Source organism: Chanodichthys erythropterus, chromosome 17 (assembly GCF_024489055.1).
Source record: "Chanodichthys erythropterus isolate Z2021 chromosome 17, ASM2448905v1, whole genome shotgun sequence".
In the NCBI taxonomy this organism is placed as follows: Eukaryota; Metazoa; Chordata; class Actinopteri; order Cypriniformes; family Xenocyprididae; genus Chanodichthys; species Chanodichthys erythropterus.
The window spans coordinates 41,350,533-41,371,292 of NC_090237.1; the positions used below are offsets into that span (position 1 = coordinate 41,350,533).

The following is a 20,760-nucleotide window of genomic DNA, read 5'->3' on the forward strand; positions in this document are numbered from 1 at the left end:
CTGTGACACACACACTCATTTGAGCAGACTCCTGTAGGCCAGTGAAGACAGATGTGGGCAGCAGTGGTCCGGCATCTGTCGACAGAACAACAAATGACTTTCAAAGAAGATAATGGCTGTTATATCCATCTGCAGCAAAGATTTATGTAGCTGCAATCAGAAATAACACTGCAGTCATGGACGTTAGGGTGTTTCTGTAACAGTATTTTCTTTTCCTGACAAATCAATACTGAAAGCGCTGGTTTCTGCTGAAGTGTGTTTTCTGTTACCTGCACGCCCAGTCTGGACAGATAGCGGTTGCGCAGTCCGAACGGAGACAGAGGCTTCAGATGCTCACGGTCGTCCACGGCCTGCTGATGGACACGCGAACGCTGGACATCCCTGAGACACCAACAACACAACTGCGGTTTGACTACACTGACCTCTGACATTTACACACAAAATAAAAAACAAAATGATAGATCTCTTTTTTTTATTATTATTATTATTATCACAAGAGAGTCAGTGACAGATTGAGACTGAAGACCAATCAATAGTGTCGGTGCTGCACTGCAGCGGTGCGAATCACACACCTGACAGAGCTTCATCCGTGCAGATGCTTCAACTGAAAATACTTGTTCATTACCTCATACAAATTCATATCAAATATTACAAGATGAACAATGAGAGATGATGCTGAAGCCATAATCATAGTACAGAATTTATAGGCATATACATGTCATGCTGTCAAGAGTTTATATTTCACCCCAAATTCTTCTGATAGAAAACATAAGGTCAGAATTGTTTGCTGCTGTTCATATTCCACTATATTTTAAAGCAAAATGTAACACTTTCAAAATATATACGGTAAATATGGCAATGTTAATGCATTTGGTCTTGCTAACAGACACACAGACATCTGCTGTATAAACAGACACACATCAATCCTGCAGCAGATCTGGGCAGGTGGAGCTGGGGAGGTGGAGGGGTTCAGAGGACCATTTAAATGTTGAGCAAGCAATCTCATTGGCTGCAGGATCAGCAGAGGCCAATCAGCTTGAGCCATGAGGTAATGATGTAACTGCTTGCAGATTTCATGTAAAAGACCATCATCCCTCTAGAGTTTAATAACCAAACTAAAGTACAAAAGAAATCTTCATGCTTTAAAATCAACATGACATGGCATTTGCAACATTTGAGTAAAACAGTTTATCTTGAAAAACAGGTGGTAAAGTCAGTTCTATGGGAATAAAATCATTCAAGTAAAACCATGTGACTGTGCAAAACAAACCAGAATAATGGGAACGATTAAAACTGAAACAACAACACAAATAAGCCGAGTTAGTTCAGTGAGCACTTACAGTCTCTGAGCAGCATCTGTGGAGCAGGATTGAGTGAGACGTGTCCAGTGGAGGTCAGGACGGGAACACTCACCAGTCCAGAGCTACAGATGTGTGTCACTTTAAACAGACCGCCCATGAACACTGCTCTTGCTGTCAGTGTGTTCAGATGTCAAAATGTCTCTTAAGCACTAAAGGGGTTTGACTCGGGTCAAGAACCAACGAGAACTGGTCAACGGTCATGTGTGAACGGACCCTGAATATCCCTCTCGTCTCTAAGGCTGGACACAAAAAGCTCTTTAACATTTATAATCTTCAAGATGCTTCCCTGAGACATTCATCCGTGAAGAAATGTGCGTCATATTTCATACCAAAATAAAAAAGAAAGGAAGAAAAGTGGAAAGAATACAGTTTAGGACCTTGTGACATTATTTTCAGGACAAACACATTAACTACAATAATACAGTGATTAAAATCATCCTACCCTGGCACAATTTCTTTATTAAAAAATCATAATGAATTTAATTATTGGTATTACATGGTAAAAGAAAATTAAAATTGTATATTATAAATGTTTTTTCGCATTTCAGTAACGAGTATTTTGGATTTGAAACTAAAGAGAATAATGTCACAAGATCATTCAAATCATTTCTAGGTGTGCGGATGTTGTCTGTCCACCGGTGCTCATGTAAAGGATTGTGGGTGGTCTGGTGTGACGTGTCAGAGGAAAGTGGTCAGTGCAGAAAGGCCCGAGGTGAAGGACGCCGACCGGACGACCGGCGCTCAGACGCAGTGCAGAAGAGCCTTCACCTGAAACACAGAGCGGGCCATGAGACGCGAGAACACACAGATGAGGAGAGAAACACCTCAGAGGACGCATCTGAAGCAGAGCCCTGAAAACATCCTGAAAGAGTTTGACATGTGACGCATTAACATACAGTACTGAACGAAACACGTCCATTTCTCTCAGCTCAGCTCTATCTGGTATTTAAGGGTTTACTGGCATTGACAAAGTGATTGTGGGATTATATGTGATGTTCCCAAAAAAATATTATCTAAAGCAGCAGATTGTTTGTGGCAGCATTTTTACAACAGGCCCATGATGCCTTGAGACGCTGTCTACAGACAACTGAAGAGCATTCAGAGCAGAGTAAAACACTGAAGGGTCAATCCACGTCAAATCAAACTAATTTCAGAAACATCCCCAGCTCAAATTTTTGATATTTCTGTAGAAAGACAAACATAAATAGTGATGAAAGCCAAATATTAAATATCACAGATGTATATTTATTAGTAATGCACTAGAGGAGGGTCAAAATGACCATTTTCACCTGAGATTTGGAGCTAAAATAGAGGAGTGTAAAATGACTTTATAAAGATGGAGCATCATTATTTTATTTTCACACAGAGATTGGAAGATCTATTAGTGAAATCTGTTGACTTTATCAATCTGTGTTTCATTATATGCCAACAGTGCCCGTTCAAAAATGGGAAAAAAAGCACTTCTTGTGTTTTTTCCTCAAGTTTGCATATCTGTGACTGAAGAAATATTTAAGATATCTTAATATCCTTTTAGATTCTGGTTCTTAACAAACTTTCCTTTTGAAGGCCCTCGATGGTTCAATCCCAGAGATATGAAGATCTTGATGTGGCTCCATGAGTCAATTGTACACATTTTCAGTGGTCAAAAACCAAATGTGGGTCACTTTGTATTTGCACACAGCTGATACAGTACTTTCTTCTTTTAAAGAGGAACATCTGAAGAACAAATAATGTTGAAACTAGAAATGTATCTCATGTTTTTCTATCAGCACAATTGCATAAAACACGCCTGTCTGAGTGCCATAAATACTCCTTTTCCAAAGTTGTCATGCCTGTGACTCTTATTCAAGATATCTTAATATCCTTCAAGATTTTCATTCTTAATAAACTTTCCTTTTGCAATCTTCATGTTCAAGGCTCTATATAGTTCAGTCCCATAGATATGAGGATCTCAAAGCAGCTCCATGATCAATATGTTGAATTTTACACATTTTCATTGGTCGAAAACCAAATGTGGTTCACTTTGCACACAGCTGATACTCAATGCATTTAAAGAGGAATATCTGAAGAATAAATCATGTTGAAACTACAAGTGTATCTTGTTTCCCTCTTATCAAAAATAAATCATAACTCTCTCGGAGTGCCACAGAGAATGGTTCAGTTGAGGAACACTAACGCTAAAACTTTAGTTTAGGGAACATATTCACTATTAACTACAACTTCCCTTAATACGCTCCTAATTACTGCTTATTAATAGTTAGTAAGATAGTTGTTAAGTTCAGGTATTGGGTAGGATTACGAATGTAGACTAAGGTCATGTGGAATAAGGCATTAATATGTGCTTATTAATTACTGATAAACAGCCAATATCCTAGGAATAAGCAACTAGTTAAAAGACCCTAAAATGAAGTGTAACCAACATTAAGTTGCTCTCAAAAGTGTATTTATAAGAATATATATTTGAATCAGTTTAGGGATATTTGGAAGATGGGATTTTGTTCATTTTAACAGCTTCTGAGGATACCAATATTTCAAATACGCAGTATCATAACTACACATTACCACAATGACATCCCTATATCTATGAGACTGAACCATATAGAGCCTTAAAAATCAAGATTACAGAAGAAAAGTTTCATAAGAACAAGAATCTAAAATGACATTAAGATATCTTTAACACTTCTTGACTTAAAGACATGTAAACTTCAGGAAAATGTTTGTTTTTGGCTCTCAGAGAGGTGTGTTGTGTTCAGTTGTTTTGATAGAGGAAAACAAGATACATTTCTAGTTTCAGTGTTCATTCTTCTTTAAACACAATAACTATCAGCTGTTGAAAAAGTTACCTACATTTGGTTCTTGACCATTGAATATGGGTAAAATTCAACAATTTGAGCATGGACTTGCTTTGAAATCCCCAAATCTCTGGGATTGAACCACTGAGAGCCTTTAAAATGAAGATACCAAAAGGAAAGATTATTATGAACCAGAATCTAAAAGGATATTAAGATATCTTTAATACTTCTTGAGTTACAGACTTGAAGTAAAAAAGACAAGAAGTGCTTTTTGTCATTTTTGAACTGTCACTGTTGGCGTATAACGCAACAAAGATTGATAAAGTCAACAGATTTCACTAGATCTACCAATCTCTGTGTAAAAATATAATAATGATGTTCCATCTTTCTAAAGTCATTTTACACTGCTCTAATTTAGCTCCAAATCTCAGGTGAAAATGGTCCCTCATCTACAAAACACTGGATTACTCTGTAAATATACATCTGTGACATTTAATATTTTGGCTTACATCACTATTTATGTTTGTCTTACTACAGAAAAAAATGTTAACAAAATCAGAAACTTGAGCCGGGGACCTCTGCTTGAGTTGACACAGAATGACCCTAAAGAGTTTGTATATAACAAATGATATATATAACAAATGAAGGGACACGTGATGTAAAAGTGCATTCTGAAGACGCAATGTACAGGACACACAGCAGCACCAAACAATATCTGGACACTTAAATCACACATAAGATGAGATCTTGGGGGTTAAACGTGTTGAATCGTCACAAAAACAGCCTCACAATTCAAATGTTCAGGCTGAAATATGACTCCCATGTGTTCTTGACAGACTGGGAGATTCACTCTACTGCATCTTTGGTGTTTTCTAGTGTTCTCCTGTATCGGAGGAACACGTGTTGTTATTTTCTGACATGTCCAGATGTGTTTTGGAGCTGCTGTCTGAGGTGTGCTATATTTACTCACTCAGATTTGGCTCGTCCGGCGCGTGTCGAGGCTGACAGGTTCAGCTCTCCCTCTGAGAACACAAGTGAAGGAAGCGTGTGAATAACGGCTGACACACTCATCTGAACTCATCTGGAGTGAGAGCGGACATTACCTTTGTGATAGTCGTACAGATACAGCAACACCACGGCGAGCAGAGCCACTGAAACACACAGCACAGCGTCAGCCTCTCCTTCAGTTTGATTTGCAACGTTCACACAGGAAGTTCAGACGGAATTTGACTCGGAATGACAGAATTTATGGAATTTCAATTTAAAGAAACTACAATTACACAGAAAAACTGCAGACATGGCAACACTGTAGCAGACAGTGCGAACTCAGAACAGGTTTACTCGCGGACCGATCATTGATCATGTGACACCGTTACCACACAGCGCTGGGAGATTCAGAGCGTTTGAATTAATGACACTGCAGTGAGATCTAGTGAGAAGCATTTACATTCAGATCATCCTCCATGACATATGTGACCTCCGGAGGGCGAGGCTTTTGTCATCTCTATTTTATGTAAGCATTTTATAGAGTTTGATGGGACAAAATTAATTTGTAAGCAGCTCAACAGGCGATTGTCTTTCTGAGCCGCTCAGCGCCTCCTAGAGGTCAAACAGCTCGTGTTATGTGCATACTCACAACACAGGCAGGCGATGAAGAAGACCTCGAGGAAGAGGTAACCTTTGTTGTCCAAGATGCTTCCCGCAGCCATCGACATGACGGCCAGACCCAGGTTCTGAATGGACTGCATGCTGCACAACACATCCGGGCATTACTACACAACATCAGGAGCATCCGGAGACGGATGAAGAACATCGGATGAGGGACTTACAATCCATACGCGGTGCCCAGCTGATGCTCCGGCACCACAAACGCCACCATGGGCCAGAGAGCACAGGCCAGCAGAGAGTACGACAAACCTAGGAGACACTGACACACACACACACACACACACACACACACCGTTAATGACCTGAAGGATCCTCAGGACGGCCACGAGGAGCTGCAGCTTACCATGGCGATCCAGGGGTTCCAGAAGGTGAAGGCCAGCATCATGTGTGACAGGAGCGTGGTGACCACGGCCAGCATAACCCACAGGACGTTCCGGCCCGTCTTATCAACCAGAAACCCCAGCAGAGGAGACGCAGGTGCCGAGATGATGTACACGACACTGTCAGAGACATACCGTTAAACCAACAGTGCCAAACGTGCACTTTTAGTCGCTAAATCAATAAAAATGACTGTCATTTTACTGTTTTGAGCTCATGTGTGATCAGGAGCTTTCCAGAAATACTGGTAAATCACTTGTGGAAATATGCTGGGATGAGCAGTGGTAACGAGTCTGCCGCTTCACGTGATCTGAAGGCACTATATGATCTGTCACACCACATTAAACAGCAGCAAAATGTTATTTATTGTGTGAATTTTAATAATAAAATGGACAGAATTTAAAAGATGAGATGCTGTTTCATATCAGAAGTAAAGCAGAAAACTTATTGTGATGTATTGGATAGGAGGCGCTGCAACATTCGGCTGTGCTAAAGCTGTTTAATCAATTGAAAACAGCAGAGACTGAAAGATTGATTCTTGGGATTTAAGAATAGACATCGGTTCTTCATAAAGAGAATCGAATAAAATCGAGAAATCAATTTTTACTCAGCCCTACGTTTTTGTGTGTGTGTGTGTGTGTGTGTGTGTGTGTGTGTGTGTGTGTGTGTGTGTGTGTGTGTGTGTGTGTGTGTGTGTGTGTGTGTGTGTGTGTGTGTGTGTGTGTGTGTGAGTGCACCTGTTGATGGCTCTGGCCTGGACAGTAGTGAAGCTGAACTTCTCGATGAAGAAAACTCTGTTTGTGAAGACAACATTAATTAAACTCATCCATCGTAATCATAATGATGTCCATGTGCAGATGATTCCCTGTTCTGTTTATGTCAAGTATTATACCACCTTAAATTCTTTACACTTGATTTTGGATATGAATATTAAAAACTCACTGGCCCAGTCCAATAAACGGGAAGATGGCCACGTAATACGCCACACAGATGATGAAGATGAGCCAGAGAGAGAAGGGAAAGTCCTTGACGTCGGTCAGCTTGATGACTTCCCCTACATGAGGCACACAAACACACACACTTCTCTAAAACACACGCCAGTGGCTGCTGAAGCGTTGGATACACGGAGGTCATCTCACCGGTTTTGCCTTGCTCCTTGTTGAGTATCTTCTCAGCCCGTCTGTCCAGGAAGCCCAGAACCAGAGCACATATGAGCGAGAACAGACACGTGGACGCCGCTGCAGACGTCACAGAGAGCGTCAGACACTGACCAAACTCACCACACGTGACATTACTAACGGCCATCACTAGAGAAACACTCTCAGCTCAGAGGGTTATGAGCTCAAGATGAAAAATCATTTACTCATGCCCTTCCAAACCCACCAGACTTCTGTTCATCTTCACAAATGAATCTGAGATATTTCTGCTTCTTCATTGAAAGTCTATTTAAGCTCTGATGTTTCGAAAAGCTCATAGAGACAGTGTAAATGGATCAATATGAATCAAGTGGTTTATTTATATAAGTACGCCTGAGCTTCTGTTTGCCATATTTGATGTGCTCGACACGCATGTGCGCTGATCAGTTTTTATACGTGGACAAAAACTTAAATTAAAAATCTTAAAAGATCGTGTCTCTTCAGAAGACTTGGGTTAAACCTCTCCATTCATATGGATTTTCAACAGAGGGACAGAAATCAGATATTAAAAATATCTTTCTTTGTGAAGATGAACGACAGCCTTAAAATGTGTGTGTGAAGTTTCAGCTCAAAATCCCCCACAGATCATTTATTATAGCTTGTCAAATTCACCTCTTTTTGGGTGTGAGCAAAAACACAGTTTTAGTGTGTGTCCCTTTAAATGCAAATGAGCTGCTGCTCCCGCCCCCTTTCCAGAAGAGGGCGGAGCTTTAACAGCTCTTCAGAAATTAGGAATTCCACTAAAGGGTAATATTCATTCAATCTTTATGTTAAAGCACTGTATTTTCCAGAAAATAAGTCACACTGGGTCAAAATGTCATTGTTGGGACAAACAAACAAACAGATCAGTAAATAAGTCACATTTTATTTTTACATTCAGAAATAATGTCAAATGTCAAAACTATAAACTATGGCTGCCGGTTTAACATGTTACTTAGATTAATTATGGTAAAAAATAACGTGTTAAACGCATTAAACGCACTTACACGCCCCAGATCTACACAGATCATCTGACATTACATACAGCTGACTGATGACGAACATGATGCAGGGCAACAACTCATTAAAAACGACCATAAAATTCAAGAAATGGGGCAAAAAATGCCCCTCTGTGAGTTTATCGCTCATATTTACATCATGTGTGACATAGATAAGCTATATCACGAATAACGAGTGCAGTATCACACGAGTGCTGTTCCTCTGTTCAGAATAACACGAGTGGAAATGTGATACTGCTTTATACGACAGTTCACTAAATAAGAAATTAATATTATGTTATTTTAGACACAATATTGTTTGTTTTGCTCAATTTTGACAAAACAAAGCAGAACTGATCGTCTCTGAGCAACACACAGCAGTGTTTCATTTCTGAATCTGTGTTTTGAGTGAATCGTGTGAACCAATGATTCATAAGACCGTTCATAAAGAGAATCATTTACTTCAACTCCTGAATGAGTCAGCTGTTTGAATGAATCGAATGAATGACTCAATGACTTAATCATTAAGACATTGATCGCCACCTACTGTTTTAGTAGAGTATAATTTCTTATTTTGAGTATGATTTTATAAAAAAAAAAAATTAAAAAAAATCATATTTCCATATTGATTAAAATTGAAAAGGTATAGTTCACACAAAAATGAATCATTTACTCACCCTCATGGTCCAAAAATTATGTGTAATAAATTCTTTGCTGAATCAAATAAAAAATGTATTTCTTAAGCTTCTTTTTGTAATGTCTATTTGATGCTTTATACAATAATGACTTCATCTTATGGGGGTAATTACTCAGTAAAAATTTGATGTGTGATTAATTTGTGATTAATTAGATTAAAAATTGTACTTGCTTGACAGTGCTATTATAAACGGGTACAGCTGTGCTCAAAAGTTTACACACCCCTTGCAGAATCAGGACAACATCGAGGCTGTGTTTAGAACAACATTTTAATACATTTTACAAAATAAAAGTGTTCGTAAAAAAATGGCATGTTATTGTTTTGTTTAGTACTGTCCGGACTCCTGAATAAGCAGTTTTAGATAACAGTTCACAAACTAATGAACGGGGTTATTTTCATTATTTAGTCTTGTGGACTACATGTAAACAGTGCAGATTCTGCAGGGGGGTGTAAACTTTTGAGCACAACTGTGTTTTAGTTCCTCTTTTTTCCACAAGAGTTCCTTTAAACGTAATGGTATTCTGGACAGAACAGGAAAGAAAAACTGTAATAATAAACAAACATAAATTATAGTGACATTCATTATAAACAATAAGCGAAACATTGGGAAATACACTATGCAAATGAACTCTCTCATACGAAAACAGTGCAAATGTGTGTGCTTTGTATGCTTGTGTTAATTCATTATATATGTTGAGTTTGGATTACAAGTCGTAGCAAGCTTAAAAAACACGACTTATATGTTGGAAAATGTGTTTCAGCACGAAGGCCTCGATCAGGGTTAAAACACGCTAGAACATGAGCTGACACACCAGAGGAGAAGAAACACTCAGAGATTTAGTGAGAAAGACAGAAGAAGACAAATGAAAGCAGAAGTGAAACATGAGGCGTCAGAAAGTACATCAGGGTTAGTGTGACTGTAACATCATCTGATGTGTGTTTGAGTCAGTGTACGATCTCATATCCTACCGCCACACTGACAGAACTGAGAGGAAAATCAATGTATAGATGCTGAACGCACACTCTTACAAATAACCAGAGAAGAGGTTTAACCAAGAAACGCTTGGACTTTTTAAGACATGACTCATGTCCAGAGTTCAAGAGTCCAAGAGTTTTTAAATGATTTGGCTTCTTTAACTTTAGTTAGTGTGTAATGTTGCTGTTTGATCATAAACAACTTCTGCAAAGTTACGACACTCAAAGTTCAGTGCAAAGAGAGATATTTCTACACCAAACGGCTGGTATGGACTACAACGAGCTTCTTCCTGGATTAGTGACATCACAAACCCTAAAATTTACATAAACCCCGCCCCCGAGAACACTCAACAAAGGGGGTGTGGCCATGTTGAGCTGCTTTAGAGAAGAGGAAGAGCTGTTGTAGTCGAGTGTTGTTGATGTAATTCTCCAGCTTTGTTGTTGAGCTGTTTAAGCTCCGCCCTCTTCTGTAAAGGGGGCGGGGAGCAGCAGCTCATTTGCATTTAAAGGGACACACACAAAAACGGCGTGTTTTTGCTCTCACCCAAATAGGGGCAAATTTGACAAGCTATAATAAATGATCTGTGGGGGATTTTGAGCTGAAACTTCACATTCTGGAGACACCAGAGACTGATATTACATCTTGTGAAAGGGGCGTTATAGGTCCACTTTAATATGCTCTGATATTGGCACGGGCTCCATGAGAGCGGGAGTCTTACCAATCATGAGTGTGATCCCGAGAGTGGTGTGTCCCGCCGAGCCCATCATAGCCTGAATGCGGCCGTACACCCAACCGATGACGTTCATGTTGACCGTGCTGCCCTGAACACACACACACACACACACACACACACACACTACTGTCACAGTCATATTCAAAGACATTAAACATGCACCAAATCTTCATATCAGAATGATTTCTAAAGGATCATGTGACACTGAAGACTGGAGTAATGATGCTGGAAATTCAGCTTTGATCACAGGAATAAATTACACTTTACTAGATATTAACGTAGAATACACACACACACACACACAGAGTTCATCTCTTACCAGTCTGGCCATGCTGAGCTGCAGGCCGAACACGAGGTTGAGCTCTTTGCCTTTGAACCAGTTGACCGCATACGTGTTCTGCGCCACAGCCAGAGACTCTCCGCCGATGCTGAAGCAGACAGGACACGTGTTCACACACACACTCAGGACATGTTCACACACACACTCAGGACACATGTTCACACTGCTCACCCGAACACAAACCGGCCCAAGTTCATCAGCCAGAAGTGATTGGCCAGAGCACCGGCCGCGAAAATGATCTGCAAAACAAGCATAAACACGTCTGACCACTGCAACACAGACACTCGTTACCATGTGATACATCACGTGAGTAATAACATACCTGCCCTAGTAACACAAACATTGAAAAGATTATCGTCCCCAGCCTGGAGAGAGTGAAAGAACGGGTTAGAGCATTTACACTATTAAGAGCGTTACACTAGCACAGTCCAGATGACATATCAATAAACTGGATCTGAGTGTGCTGAACTGGACCTGATGCCGAAGACTCGGTCCAACAGAAATCCGCCCAGGAAGCACAGGATGACGTTGGGCCATGAGTACCAGGCGTACAGCTGCATGAACGAGGCCGTGTTCAGACTCATGTCCTGCGACACAGAGACTGCATTATTACACACTCTGAGCCAAGAACCATCTCACACACACACACACACTGTAGCTGTGTCAATGAAGACATGCCATAGACCATAAACTTATGATTTACTGGATTTATAATGTTTTCTCAGAGGACATGGGCTGACCATAGCTTCACACTACTGTAATCGACACACACCTGTATGACTTGAGTCTGGAGAGCCGCTGGATTGTCATAGCAGAAATAACTACCTGAAACAGAGAGAAAGAGTTTCACTTTCACATGAAGTCTGACACCACTGAGCCCAAACTCACCCAAACACGGTGAAAACAGCGGACCTCTGTGAAACACACTCTGCCGTGAGAATATAACGCGATGTGAAGATGAATATGAGTGTGTGTGTGTGTGTGAATGTACAGCGATCAGACCGGCTGAGAGTCTGAATCTGAATCAGTTCTCACCGAAGCCCAGGAAGCACATGAAGACCAGCACCAGGATCCGGTGCAGCAGGTGTCTCGGGTCACACAGTGGGCTCAGGTGCCGCGACACATCATTATCTTCCTCATCTTCATCATCTACGAGACTCTGGTACTCCTCTCTGGCTGCCATGTTTACAGCGCACAGTCATGTGACAGCTGCTGCTGCCGCGGGTCACGTGATCACAACATTTCCTGAACGTATGGTATTTATTTCTCTTGTGTTTATCGATGTTATGTGTACTCTTCTGACGATTAAACGCGTTTATAAAGACACACATGTGTTTACACAGGTTAGGAACGCGTCGAACTGGATTCAGTAATGATAATAATGTTAATTTGATTCAAACTCTCAGACTGATTCAGCACTTTGGTCATGTGTTAGGTCATTCAGTTTATTTCCCCATGAAACAATACTGCATATTTGACATAAAATGTTAATTAACATTCATGCCATATGACTTTACATATCATTGATACCTAACAATTATTATTATCATTATATTAAGTATGCTACATAATATTTAAAGTCACCCAAGTGGGAGTAATGAAGGTTAAATTCTTAATTAGCAATTATTTGTATATTTACTTACTCTCTTAAATTAAATTAGATATATTGTGATGCATATTTATTTCATGTGTCTGTCAAACTCCAGTTTATGCCCTAAATCACATGACCTGCTAGAAGTGACATAATTTCCTTGGAGGGAAAGCAACTCCAAGAACAAAGTAAGTGTGTCAAACTCTTTTTTAGACGACTCAAAACATGTCTTACTGTTGTGTTCATTTATACTGGACATGAAAATGTTGATTTTCTTTTTAAATGCTAATCTTCTGCTAGCATGTTGTTCTTTAATGGCAAAGTCCCTTTAAGTCCCTTTCATTTCACTCGGCGGCCATCTTTGAAACGCCTTGAATGGGAAACATTAAATTCTCCAAAGCTGTTTGATAAAGCTTTTGATTAAATTTCATATTTGAAATCACTAATACAATCTGACAACTGTCTCAGAAAATTTGTTTCTAAAGGCTCGAATCATGACAAAAAACGGTATTTTTCAGTCTGGATTAACCTAATGCGCGTCTCTTGTGCCTCCTTTCGGAGGCGCGCGTCTGACTGTTTCTATAGAAACCGGAGCTTTCCGCCATATTGCGCGTTGCACTTTCTCCCATTCAAAACAATAGGAGTGACGCGTCTCGTGTTATTCTGTAGTCTTTAGTAGGATCAGTAGCTTGAGCAGTGTGTTTTTCTGACAGACATGTTCTCCCTCTGAAGATGGGATGAATCACTTCACTGTTTATTATGCATTATCAATCTGTCCTCCTCAATATCACTTTCCACCTTCATCTTTTTAATAATCTCTTTAACTTACTAACAACAGCCAGCTCCTTTTCAACATCATCTTCCAGGCAGGAAGTGACATAATTTTGTAAGGAATACAGCAGTCAATGGATTGATGAATTCTGATGTGTTTTGTGTCTGAATCATTTTATCTTATGATATGGTTGAAATATGAAAATGAGCTTCAAGCTGACATCATCGTGGACGTCCTGTTCATTTAAATGATCTAGTTCAAGATCTTCTGAGCAGACGTGGTGTGTTTGTTATTTGGTCCAGTCAGAGAGCAGATAAGGTGGGCTCATCTGGAAGGCGTCAGCTCGTGTTGTGTAACTCAGCTTCATAAACAGCCGCATTCTTCACTGCTGAGGATCATGGAGATGTTCTGTCTGCTTTGGCTGCTCGTGTCTCTGGTTCGGCTCAGTCCGGCTCTGCCCGTCTCTCAGGAGCCCGAGGGGAACCCAGCTGACAGAAGTGTGGTAAGACTGAGCTACAGTCTGTTTTACAGTGTTTGCTGAGGTTATTCTGAGTGTTTTCCTGCTGAATCTTCAGGGTTGTGATCCAGTCATACCGTCAAACTCTCGACTGATTAACCCAAACCTTGCTTACTCTCAGTTACTGGTTTGAGAAGAGCGGCAGGGGTCAGTTCAGTCAGCTCAGGGTATGTTCACGGTGAACACAAAGACATTGGCAGCGTTTGAAAGCGTCGGCAGGATTTCAGACACATGGAGGTTCCTCACCACACTTTCCCCTCATTCTGACAGGCCTCTGAGGAAGAGTAGCGTCTAATGAGCTGCTTTCAGATGGTATAGCGAAGGACATCAGTCAGATGAAGGTATTTCAGTAGACAGGATGAATCCTGCTGGACACATTTATTCTGGAAACAGACGCTTGAGATCGTACCTACAGTCGACAGGTGTGTGTCTGAATCATCTAGTGTGTGCGTTCAGAGGATTATCATGGCTGAAACTGTCATGTCTGTGGTTTCCCACAATTTTATAATTGAAAGATTTTTGATTTTTGTTAATGTTAGTTTAGAAACACAACTGATCATTGTTAGTTTTATCTCAGGTCCATTAAATAAGTTCTTTTGATTTTAGTTATGTTATTAAACAATAGAAATTAACATTAACTAAGAATAATTAATGCTTATTAATTAAGTATTTTTCATTGTCAGTTTGGTAATAATGAATTAACATGTTAACTAATGAAGTTTTACTGAACAATAACAAATAATCAGAACATTTCTAATCATTAGGGCATGTTGTAGTCCAGATTAAAATATAAAAATGTTTAAGTTTGAAAATAAATAGCCTATAAAGTCTTTAAGTATTTGGTGCTGTGATGAACAACACTGAGATTACAAAAAAATGACATTTTAAAACTTCACTAGCGCAGTTGGTTTGTTTATGGGGTTTCCGGGGTAACCGCTGCATTTCTGCTGCTCCATCAGCGCCCTCTGCTGTCAGAGAGTGAACGCGCACTTTCATTCAGCGCGTCTCCTTCACTGGTTCAGTCATGTGCTTCTCGTTGGGCTTGATTACATCTGAGCGCGTGTCCCTTTGACGCAGAATACAGCGGTGTTGTGCATTTATATGGAAAATATTCTTATATGCATTATAAAAATTAATAATTGGTAATAAATTATTATTTATGGTATTTTGAAGTGCATATTCATTATGGAATACTGAATATCATCACATGTCTAAGTGTAAACTTACCCAGGAATGTGGCATACCATGCTTTCTGAAGCCCCGGTCTCTGAACGATTCTTCTCAGCCGTATGATCGTTTGTTCAATAGCTAGGGTGATGTTATGTCTTTCCCAATGAGACTCAAACACGGAGTTAAAACATCATCATTTTATATTAATTACTGCATTTGCAAACATTTGCTGTACAAAGACATTTACAGAGTATGAGCAAACCATCCAGAGCGATCTCTGCAGACACACTGCATCACTCATGACCTTCTTGTGAGGAGGGACATGTGATAAACATCTGCAGGAAGTCCGTGAGCTGACGTGTGTGTGTGTGTGTGTGTGTGTGTGTGTGTGTGTGTGTGTGTGTGTGTGTGTGTAAAAGCTTGTGTCTGTTCAGTTCTTCCATTTGCTCTTCTTGGCGGGCAGCTGTCCCGTGGCCTCCAGGTGTTTGTTGACCAGATCTTCCTGTACGGAGGACAGACAGGGCTGGTATCTGCTGTAGTCCATGGTGTACTCGCCTTTACCCTGAACACAACAAACACACGGTCACATGCCTTACTGGATCCACACACACACATCTACAGAATAACATCCTCAGATGAATCATTCACAGTGAGATCAGGAGCATATGAAAGAGTCTGACTGCATGTGTCCAGTGTGTTTTACCTCCGTGCAGGAGCGCAGCTCTGTGGAGTATCCAAACATGTCATTCAGCGGGATCTGAAACACAGGATGACAGACATCAGGGTTTTGATTTTAATCTCAGCTACAGAAACAGAAGCTATAGATGAAGTCAGAACATGTATGATCGGTGTGGTTCAGTGAGTCTGATCATGTGGACAGATGCGACTCACATCAGCGTAGAGCGTGAAATATCCCTCGGCCCCGTCCTGTCCCGTGATCACGCCGTGCCGCCGGTTGACGCCTGCGATGACGGCCCCCTGGAACTCGTTCGGAGCGACGATCTCCACAGACATCACCGGCTCCAGGATCACCACGTTGGCTTTCTCGAGCGCTGAAGACACAGGACATGCATGTCAGACTACCATCAGACATCACCGAGGAGAAGAGAGGAAGATCTGGACGTCATACCCTGTTTGACAGCGCCCTCTCCTGCCCGGATGAAGGAGATCTCGTTGGAGTCCACCATGTGATGCGCTCCATCTTCCAACACGAAACGCACTCCGGATATCTTGTGTCCCGTCAGAGGACCCCTCTCACACGCTTCCCTGAATCCCTGAGGACAGAGACAGACAGATTTATCAATGCTTATCAGACCTAAAGGGAAACAAAGTTCAACCTAAAACCATCATCTGTCATCCCGGTACATTCAGCATCAGCTTTTGTTTGCTTTCTGCCTGCTGTAATTATGAGTGAAACATCAGGTCATTATGACACTGTCACCTTGAGGAATAAAGGTGAACTGCACTTCACTGAGTCATCAGAGATTCAATGGACTATATGCACGGTTACTTCCTGGTTGTGGTTAAGCCAGCTCGGGCATTTCCGGTGAACTGTTAGCTGTTCATTCTGTACTCGCTGTACATCGACACAAAACCATCAATGGTTGACTTTTTAATGCTGTATATTTTAAAGGGATAGTTGACCCAAAAATGAAAACTATCACATGATTTTACTTCATGAGAGTTGCATTGATATGTATTTTTTGCCGGTGGTTTACAGTGAATTTATAACAGCTAAGAGGTGTTGTTAGGCACGACGCGGCGCGTCGACTGATTCGTTGATTGCAATGAAGATGAAGCTAATGGGAACGTTGGAATAATTGCCATTTTTTCTGTAGCCTAGTTAGATGCAACATTTTTCCAGCACTTCAAATGTCATTTTTAATGTGATGATCAAAAATATTATTTGTTCATCCTTCTGAGATTGTCCACATTTGTTAAACCGAATGTTTCAAGATGTAGGAAATCCAACATTTGATAGAAAACACTTATTTAAAAATAAAAAAGACACTATAACCAGCAGGTGGCGGCATAGCAGCATTTATATGCACATAAATTAGACATTTCCTGCAATATTAAACATAACATCACTAGGTTTAAAAATACATTTGTTAAGGTGAAAGTGTGAAAACTGATGGTTGAATTGAATTTAGCTGAGGAGGAACACTCAGGTGCATCTTTATTTTATTTATTATATTTTTTATTATTTTATTTTATATATTTATTTTATGCTGTCTTACGTTTGAATAACTAAATTAATGCTATGTCTGACTATTTAAGTGACTATATTCTGATTATAAACTCAGTATTACACTACTGATGCTCAACACACCAGCAAATGACATCTCACCGGACATTCTCCAGCTGGCTAATATTAATGCGGAAGCTCTAAGGAACGCTCCGTATAGCCCATTATTGTTGTGCAGAGAATAAATATACTTACAGTATTAAATACCTCGGGTCGTTAGTGACCCTATATACTTTTTATAACAATTTAATTAGAACACTGCAAAAATGCTTATCTTACTCAGTATTTTTATCTTGTTTTCAGTCCAAATATTTAAAAATTCTTAAATCAAGATGCATTTACTAGATAAATAAAATGGCATAAGATATTATGTCTTGTTTTCTGAGGAAAAAAAAAAATCCCAAGCCAATGGGGTAAGAAAAATAACCTTGTTTCCATTTGAATTGATATTTTTCTTACACCATTGGCAGATAATTTTGCATGTTTTAAGCAAAAACTCACTTCATTTTTTGAAAGCAAGACTATTTCTAATGCCATTTGACTTCACTAGTAAATGCATGTTGAATTTTTAGATATTTGGACTGGAAACAAGAGAAAATACTAAGTTAAAAAAAAAACAAAAAAAACATTTTTTTGCAGTGAAAAAACAGCCATTCTTTTATAATTATATTTTTATCTCTCCTTTTTACATTGTTTATAATGAATAGATTGAGGAATACTATGAAGGTTAAACTTTAAGCAATGAATGAGGGGGAGGGTCGTGAATGAAGCATGCATTAAATAGTCTTAAAGTCATCATTTTTGTATTTTATTCTTTGTGTTTCTGATCAGTCCATGTAGGTCTAGAAACCTTATGAAGTATTTGAGAATTACCTCCACAATCTGCAGACCCTTTCTGTTTTCATGTTTTAGTGAATTTTGTGCATTTATATTATATATTTGCATTCATGTCATGCCTACTTTAGTCTCAGAACAATAGTGGACATTAATAATCATATGCTGATGATGAAAACGACTGTGTTCAGAGACTCGTGAGATGCGGGTGCCTCACCTTCTCCACAGCGGGCACGAACTGTTTGGGGATGTTAGTCCCGATGGTCTCGTCGCTGAACTCCAGTTTGGTGTAGTTCTCGGGGTCCAGCGGCTCCAGGACTCCAACCACTTTACCGTACTGCCCTGATCCTCCAGACTGCTTCTTATGTGTGAAGTCAAACCTGCAACACACGCCTGCGTCAGTGCTGGAATATACAGGGCTCGACAATAAAGATGGCCCGGGGCCAGAAACACTCTCAGGCCAGTGCTGTATCTTCACAGAAGTTGATCATTCGCGCATTTATAAACCTCGCCAATTTAAATATTCAAGTGCACATGGATGCAAAAGTACCCATGTCCCTCAGTTTGGTACTCGAGCGCTGTGTGATAAGTTTTGTGTGCGCAGAAACACACACGGGCCCAGAACGCCACGTCTCACAGTGTGCGAATACTGTTTCACATCTTCCTGAGACATATTCATAATCAAATATTCACAATACGCTTCATATTCTTAACCAACAATATTGTGATAACATCAACATTTGAGAGATGTTTATATACTTTAAAATGTTTCAGTGGTGTATATAAACTGTTTTTTTGTTTATGTAAAAAAAACATTTACACACACACACAAACCACTAAATGTAAGTGTATTTTACATCTTCAAACAAACATTATGAAGGTACTTAGCTACACTGTTTGGCTTCAATAATGGTTCCTGAGATTGAAAAGAGAAGAAAGCCACTACAGATCTTTATGATCCAGCCCTCAGTGCTTCAATACTGTAAACACTTCATGTGCAGTGTCTCTTTAAGAGAGGGCGGGGCCACTGCACAAACACAGGAAGTGCAGGACCTCATCGCAGAAACTCTTACTAACAGCTTCTACATTCCTGCTTTTGTCTTTCAACTGAACATTTCTTCATCTCCTCGTTTTGACAGAGATCACATGCTCTTCACAGTGTGTTGCACAACTGTCAGAGACAGAGAGGCTCAAAGTCCAGAGCAGTGAGCCTCACACCCTTAGACTCAGTCCTGTGTTTGTCTCTGACTCTCTCAGACTCCAGCAGCAGTGGAAATGGCCACAGGAGATCTGGTGCCCACACACTTCCCGGCGCGGCGGGCGGCTCAGGTGGCCCTGCATCACCTGAACACCCGTCACGGCTCGCCCTTCAGAGTGTTCGGACTGCAGCAGGTTCACAAGGCCACGGCGGAGGTGAGGCTCTTGTTCACTTCAGATCATGCCTGAAGATCTCAGACTTCATGAACGTGTTTGATAAAGGACTGCTGACCCTTGTGTTGACAGGACGTGGGAACGGGAGGGAGGAAGTACAGCCTGGATTTCTCTGTGACGGACTACGGCAGTTCGGTATGCTTCACTTCTGTTCATATCCATTATAAATGAGGTGTAAATCAGTCTGACTCACTCTTGCCAAACCAGGGGAGTGGTTCTCATAACAAAGGAGGTGTTTTGATCATAAATCAAAGAATAAACATCCTCAAGTGAAGTAGTCTCATTCTTAGAGAAGAGTGGATCTGTTATAGATGACAATGATTTGATCAGATTATTCTTTAATTCTGTTTCCAAATATACATTTACCAGCACAAGAAATGAGAGCAATGTCTTCACATCCATCAGTGTGAATGAACTACTATCAGTTAAGGCATTTAAAGATTATTCACATCAAACTCCATCTTTTTCCTTTGCGCAACCTAAGGGAGTAACAGTACGGACTGCCAATAAACATGTTTAAACGTAATAAGCACATTTTCTCTAATGCTCACGTTCCCACTGTTGGCTTCTAACACGTCAGCTTTGTGGACAGAAGGTTTTGAGGCGAGGTTTTCAATCACCGCTCGGCACATTACGCGTGCTCTCTCTGATCTCAGTTCAGTTCGTGGAGTTCTGCTCTAATGAGTGAAGAGTAGACGTGACGGTATCAAATTTTCATGTTGCGATTAATTGCTGAAGCTTTTATCACGGTATACGGTATTATCACGATACTGAAATAAGTTGCAAAAAAAAAAAAGTGTCATAGTATAACAGGTTTAAGAACGGTTTTTGTAATACAAATAACTGAATGTTTAAATACAATAATACAATACAGAAATATTTAAAGTAAAGTTTTCAAACAGATTAAAGTGCAAAAGAATTAGACTATAAAGAACAACAGGAAACACTTTACAATAAGATCTCATTGTTTAATGCATTAACTAAGATTGTTCTTTTGATTTTAGTTATGTTATTAAACAGTAACTAAGAAATTAACATTAACTAAGAATAATTAATGCTTAGTGCTTGCAAAGTATTTT

General features: G+C 40.0%; 3 protein-coding genes across 5 annotated transcripts in view; 1 reads left to right on the forward strand and 2 right to left on the reverse strand.

Annotated features, from left to right (window-relative positions):
• On the reverse strand, positions 1-12,363 carry mfsd1 (major facilitator superfamily domain containing 1). Of its 2 annotated transcripts, XM_067366209.1 has the most exons (17): positions 12,154-12,363; positions 11,891-11,943; positions 11,593-11,705; positions 11,441-11,483; positions 11,290-11,357; positions 11,098-11,206; positions 10,764-10,866; positions 7,339-7,437; positions 7,142-7,253; positions 6,937-6,993; positions 6,165-6,321; positions 5,983-6,080; positions 5,790-5,902; positions 5,257-5,304; positions 5,124-5,175; positions 270-381; positions 1-75 (listed from the first exon to the last, which is right to left on the reverse strand). In XM_067366209.1, the coding sequence occupies exons 1-17, from the start codon at positions 12,299-12,301 to the stop codon at positions 16-18; spliced, it is 1,545 nt and encodes a 514-aa protein (XP_067222310.1). In that variant the 5' UTR covers positions 12,302-12,363; the 3' UTR covers positions 1-15. The 2 variants fall into 2 exon arrangements, with proteins under 2 accessions (XP_067222310.1, XP_067222309.1); XM_067366208.1 differs by lacking the exons at positions 1-75; positions 270-381 and adding an exon at positions 456-2,129.
• Positions 12,341-20,760, forward strand: part of lxn (latexin) — an 11,405-nt gene continuing 2,985 nt past the window's right edge. The window contains exons 1-4 of one of the 2 annotated variants that reach the window (XM_067366211.1): positions 12,341-12,369; positions 12,825-12,897; positions 19,508-19,663; positions 19,754-19,816. In XM_067366211.1, the coding sequence (XP_067222312.1) occupies positions 19,526-19,663; positions 19,754-19,816 (201 nt within the window). In that variant the 5' untranslated portion in view covers positions 12,341-12,369; positions 12,825-12,897; positions 19,508-19,525. Of the gene's footprint in view, positions 12,370-12,824; positions 12,898-13,783; positions 13,984-19,507; positions 19,664-19,753; positions 19,817-20,760 lie in introns of those variants that run through there. The other variant, XM_067366210.1, reaches the window with a different exon arrangement.
• Positions 15,053-20,760, reverse strand: part of gfm1 (G elongation factor, mitochondrial 1) — a 16,960-nt gene continuing 11,252 nt past the window's right edge. The window contains exons 14-18 of the mRNA XM_067366207.1: positions 18,468-18,630; positions 16,298-16,442; positions 16,060-16,220; positions 15,872-15,925; positions 15,053-15,730 (exon numbers count right to left, since the gene is read on the reverse strand). Coding sequence (XP_067222308.1) covers positions 15,599-15,730; positions 15,872-15,925; positions 16,060-16,220; positions 16,298-16,442; positions 18,468-18,630 — 655 coding nt within the window. The 3' untranslated portion in view covers positions 15,053-15,598. The remainder of the gene's footprint in view (positions 15,731-15,871; positions 15,926-16,059; positions 16,221-16,297; positions 16,443-18,467; positions 18,631-20,760) is intronic.

What these genes read in the sequence shown, in the direction of transcription:
- mfsd1 (XM_067366209.1), bottom strand. Translation starts at nt 12,301, where the DNA reads ATGGCAGCCAGAGAGGAGTACCAGAGTCTCGTAGATGATGAAGATGAG. An exon ending in GACCGAGTCTTCGGCATCAG is followed by an intron (nt 11,484 to 11,592) that starts GTCCAGTTCAGC and finishes CACTCTCTCCAG; the next exon opens with GCTGGGGACGATAATCTTTT. An exon ending in TCTGTACGACTATCACAAAG is followed by an intron (nt 5,176 to 5,256) that starts GTAATGTCCGCT and finishes TTGTGTTCTCAG; the next exon opens with AGGGAGAGCTGAACCTGTCA.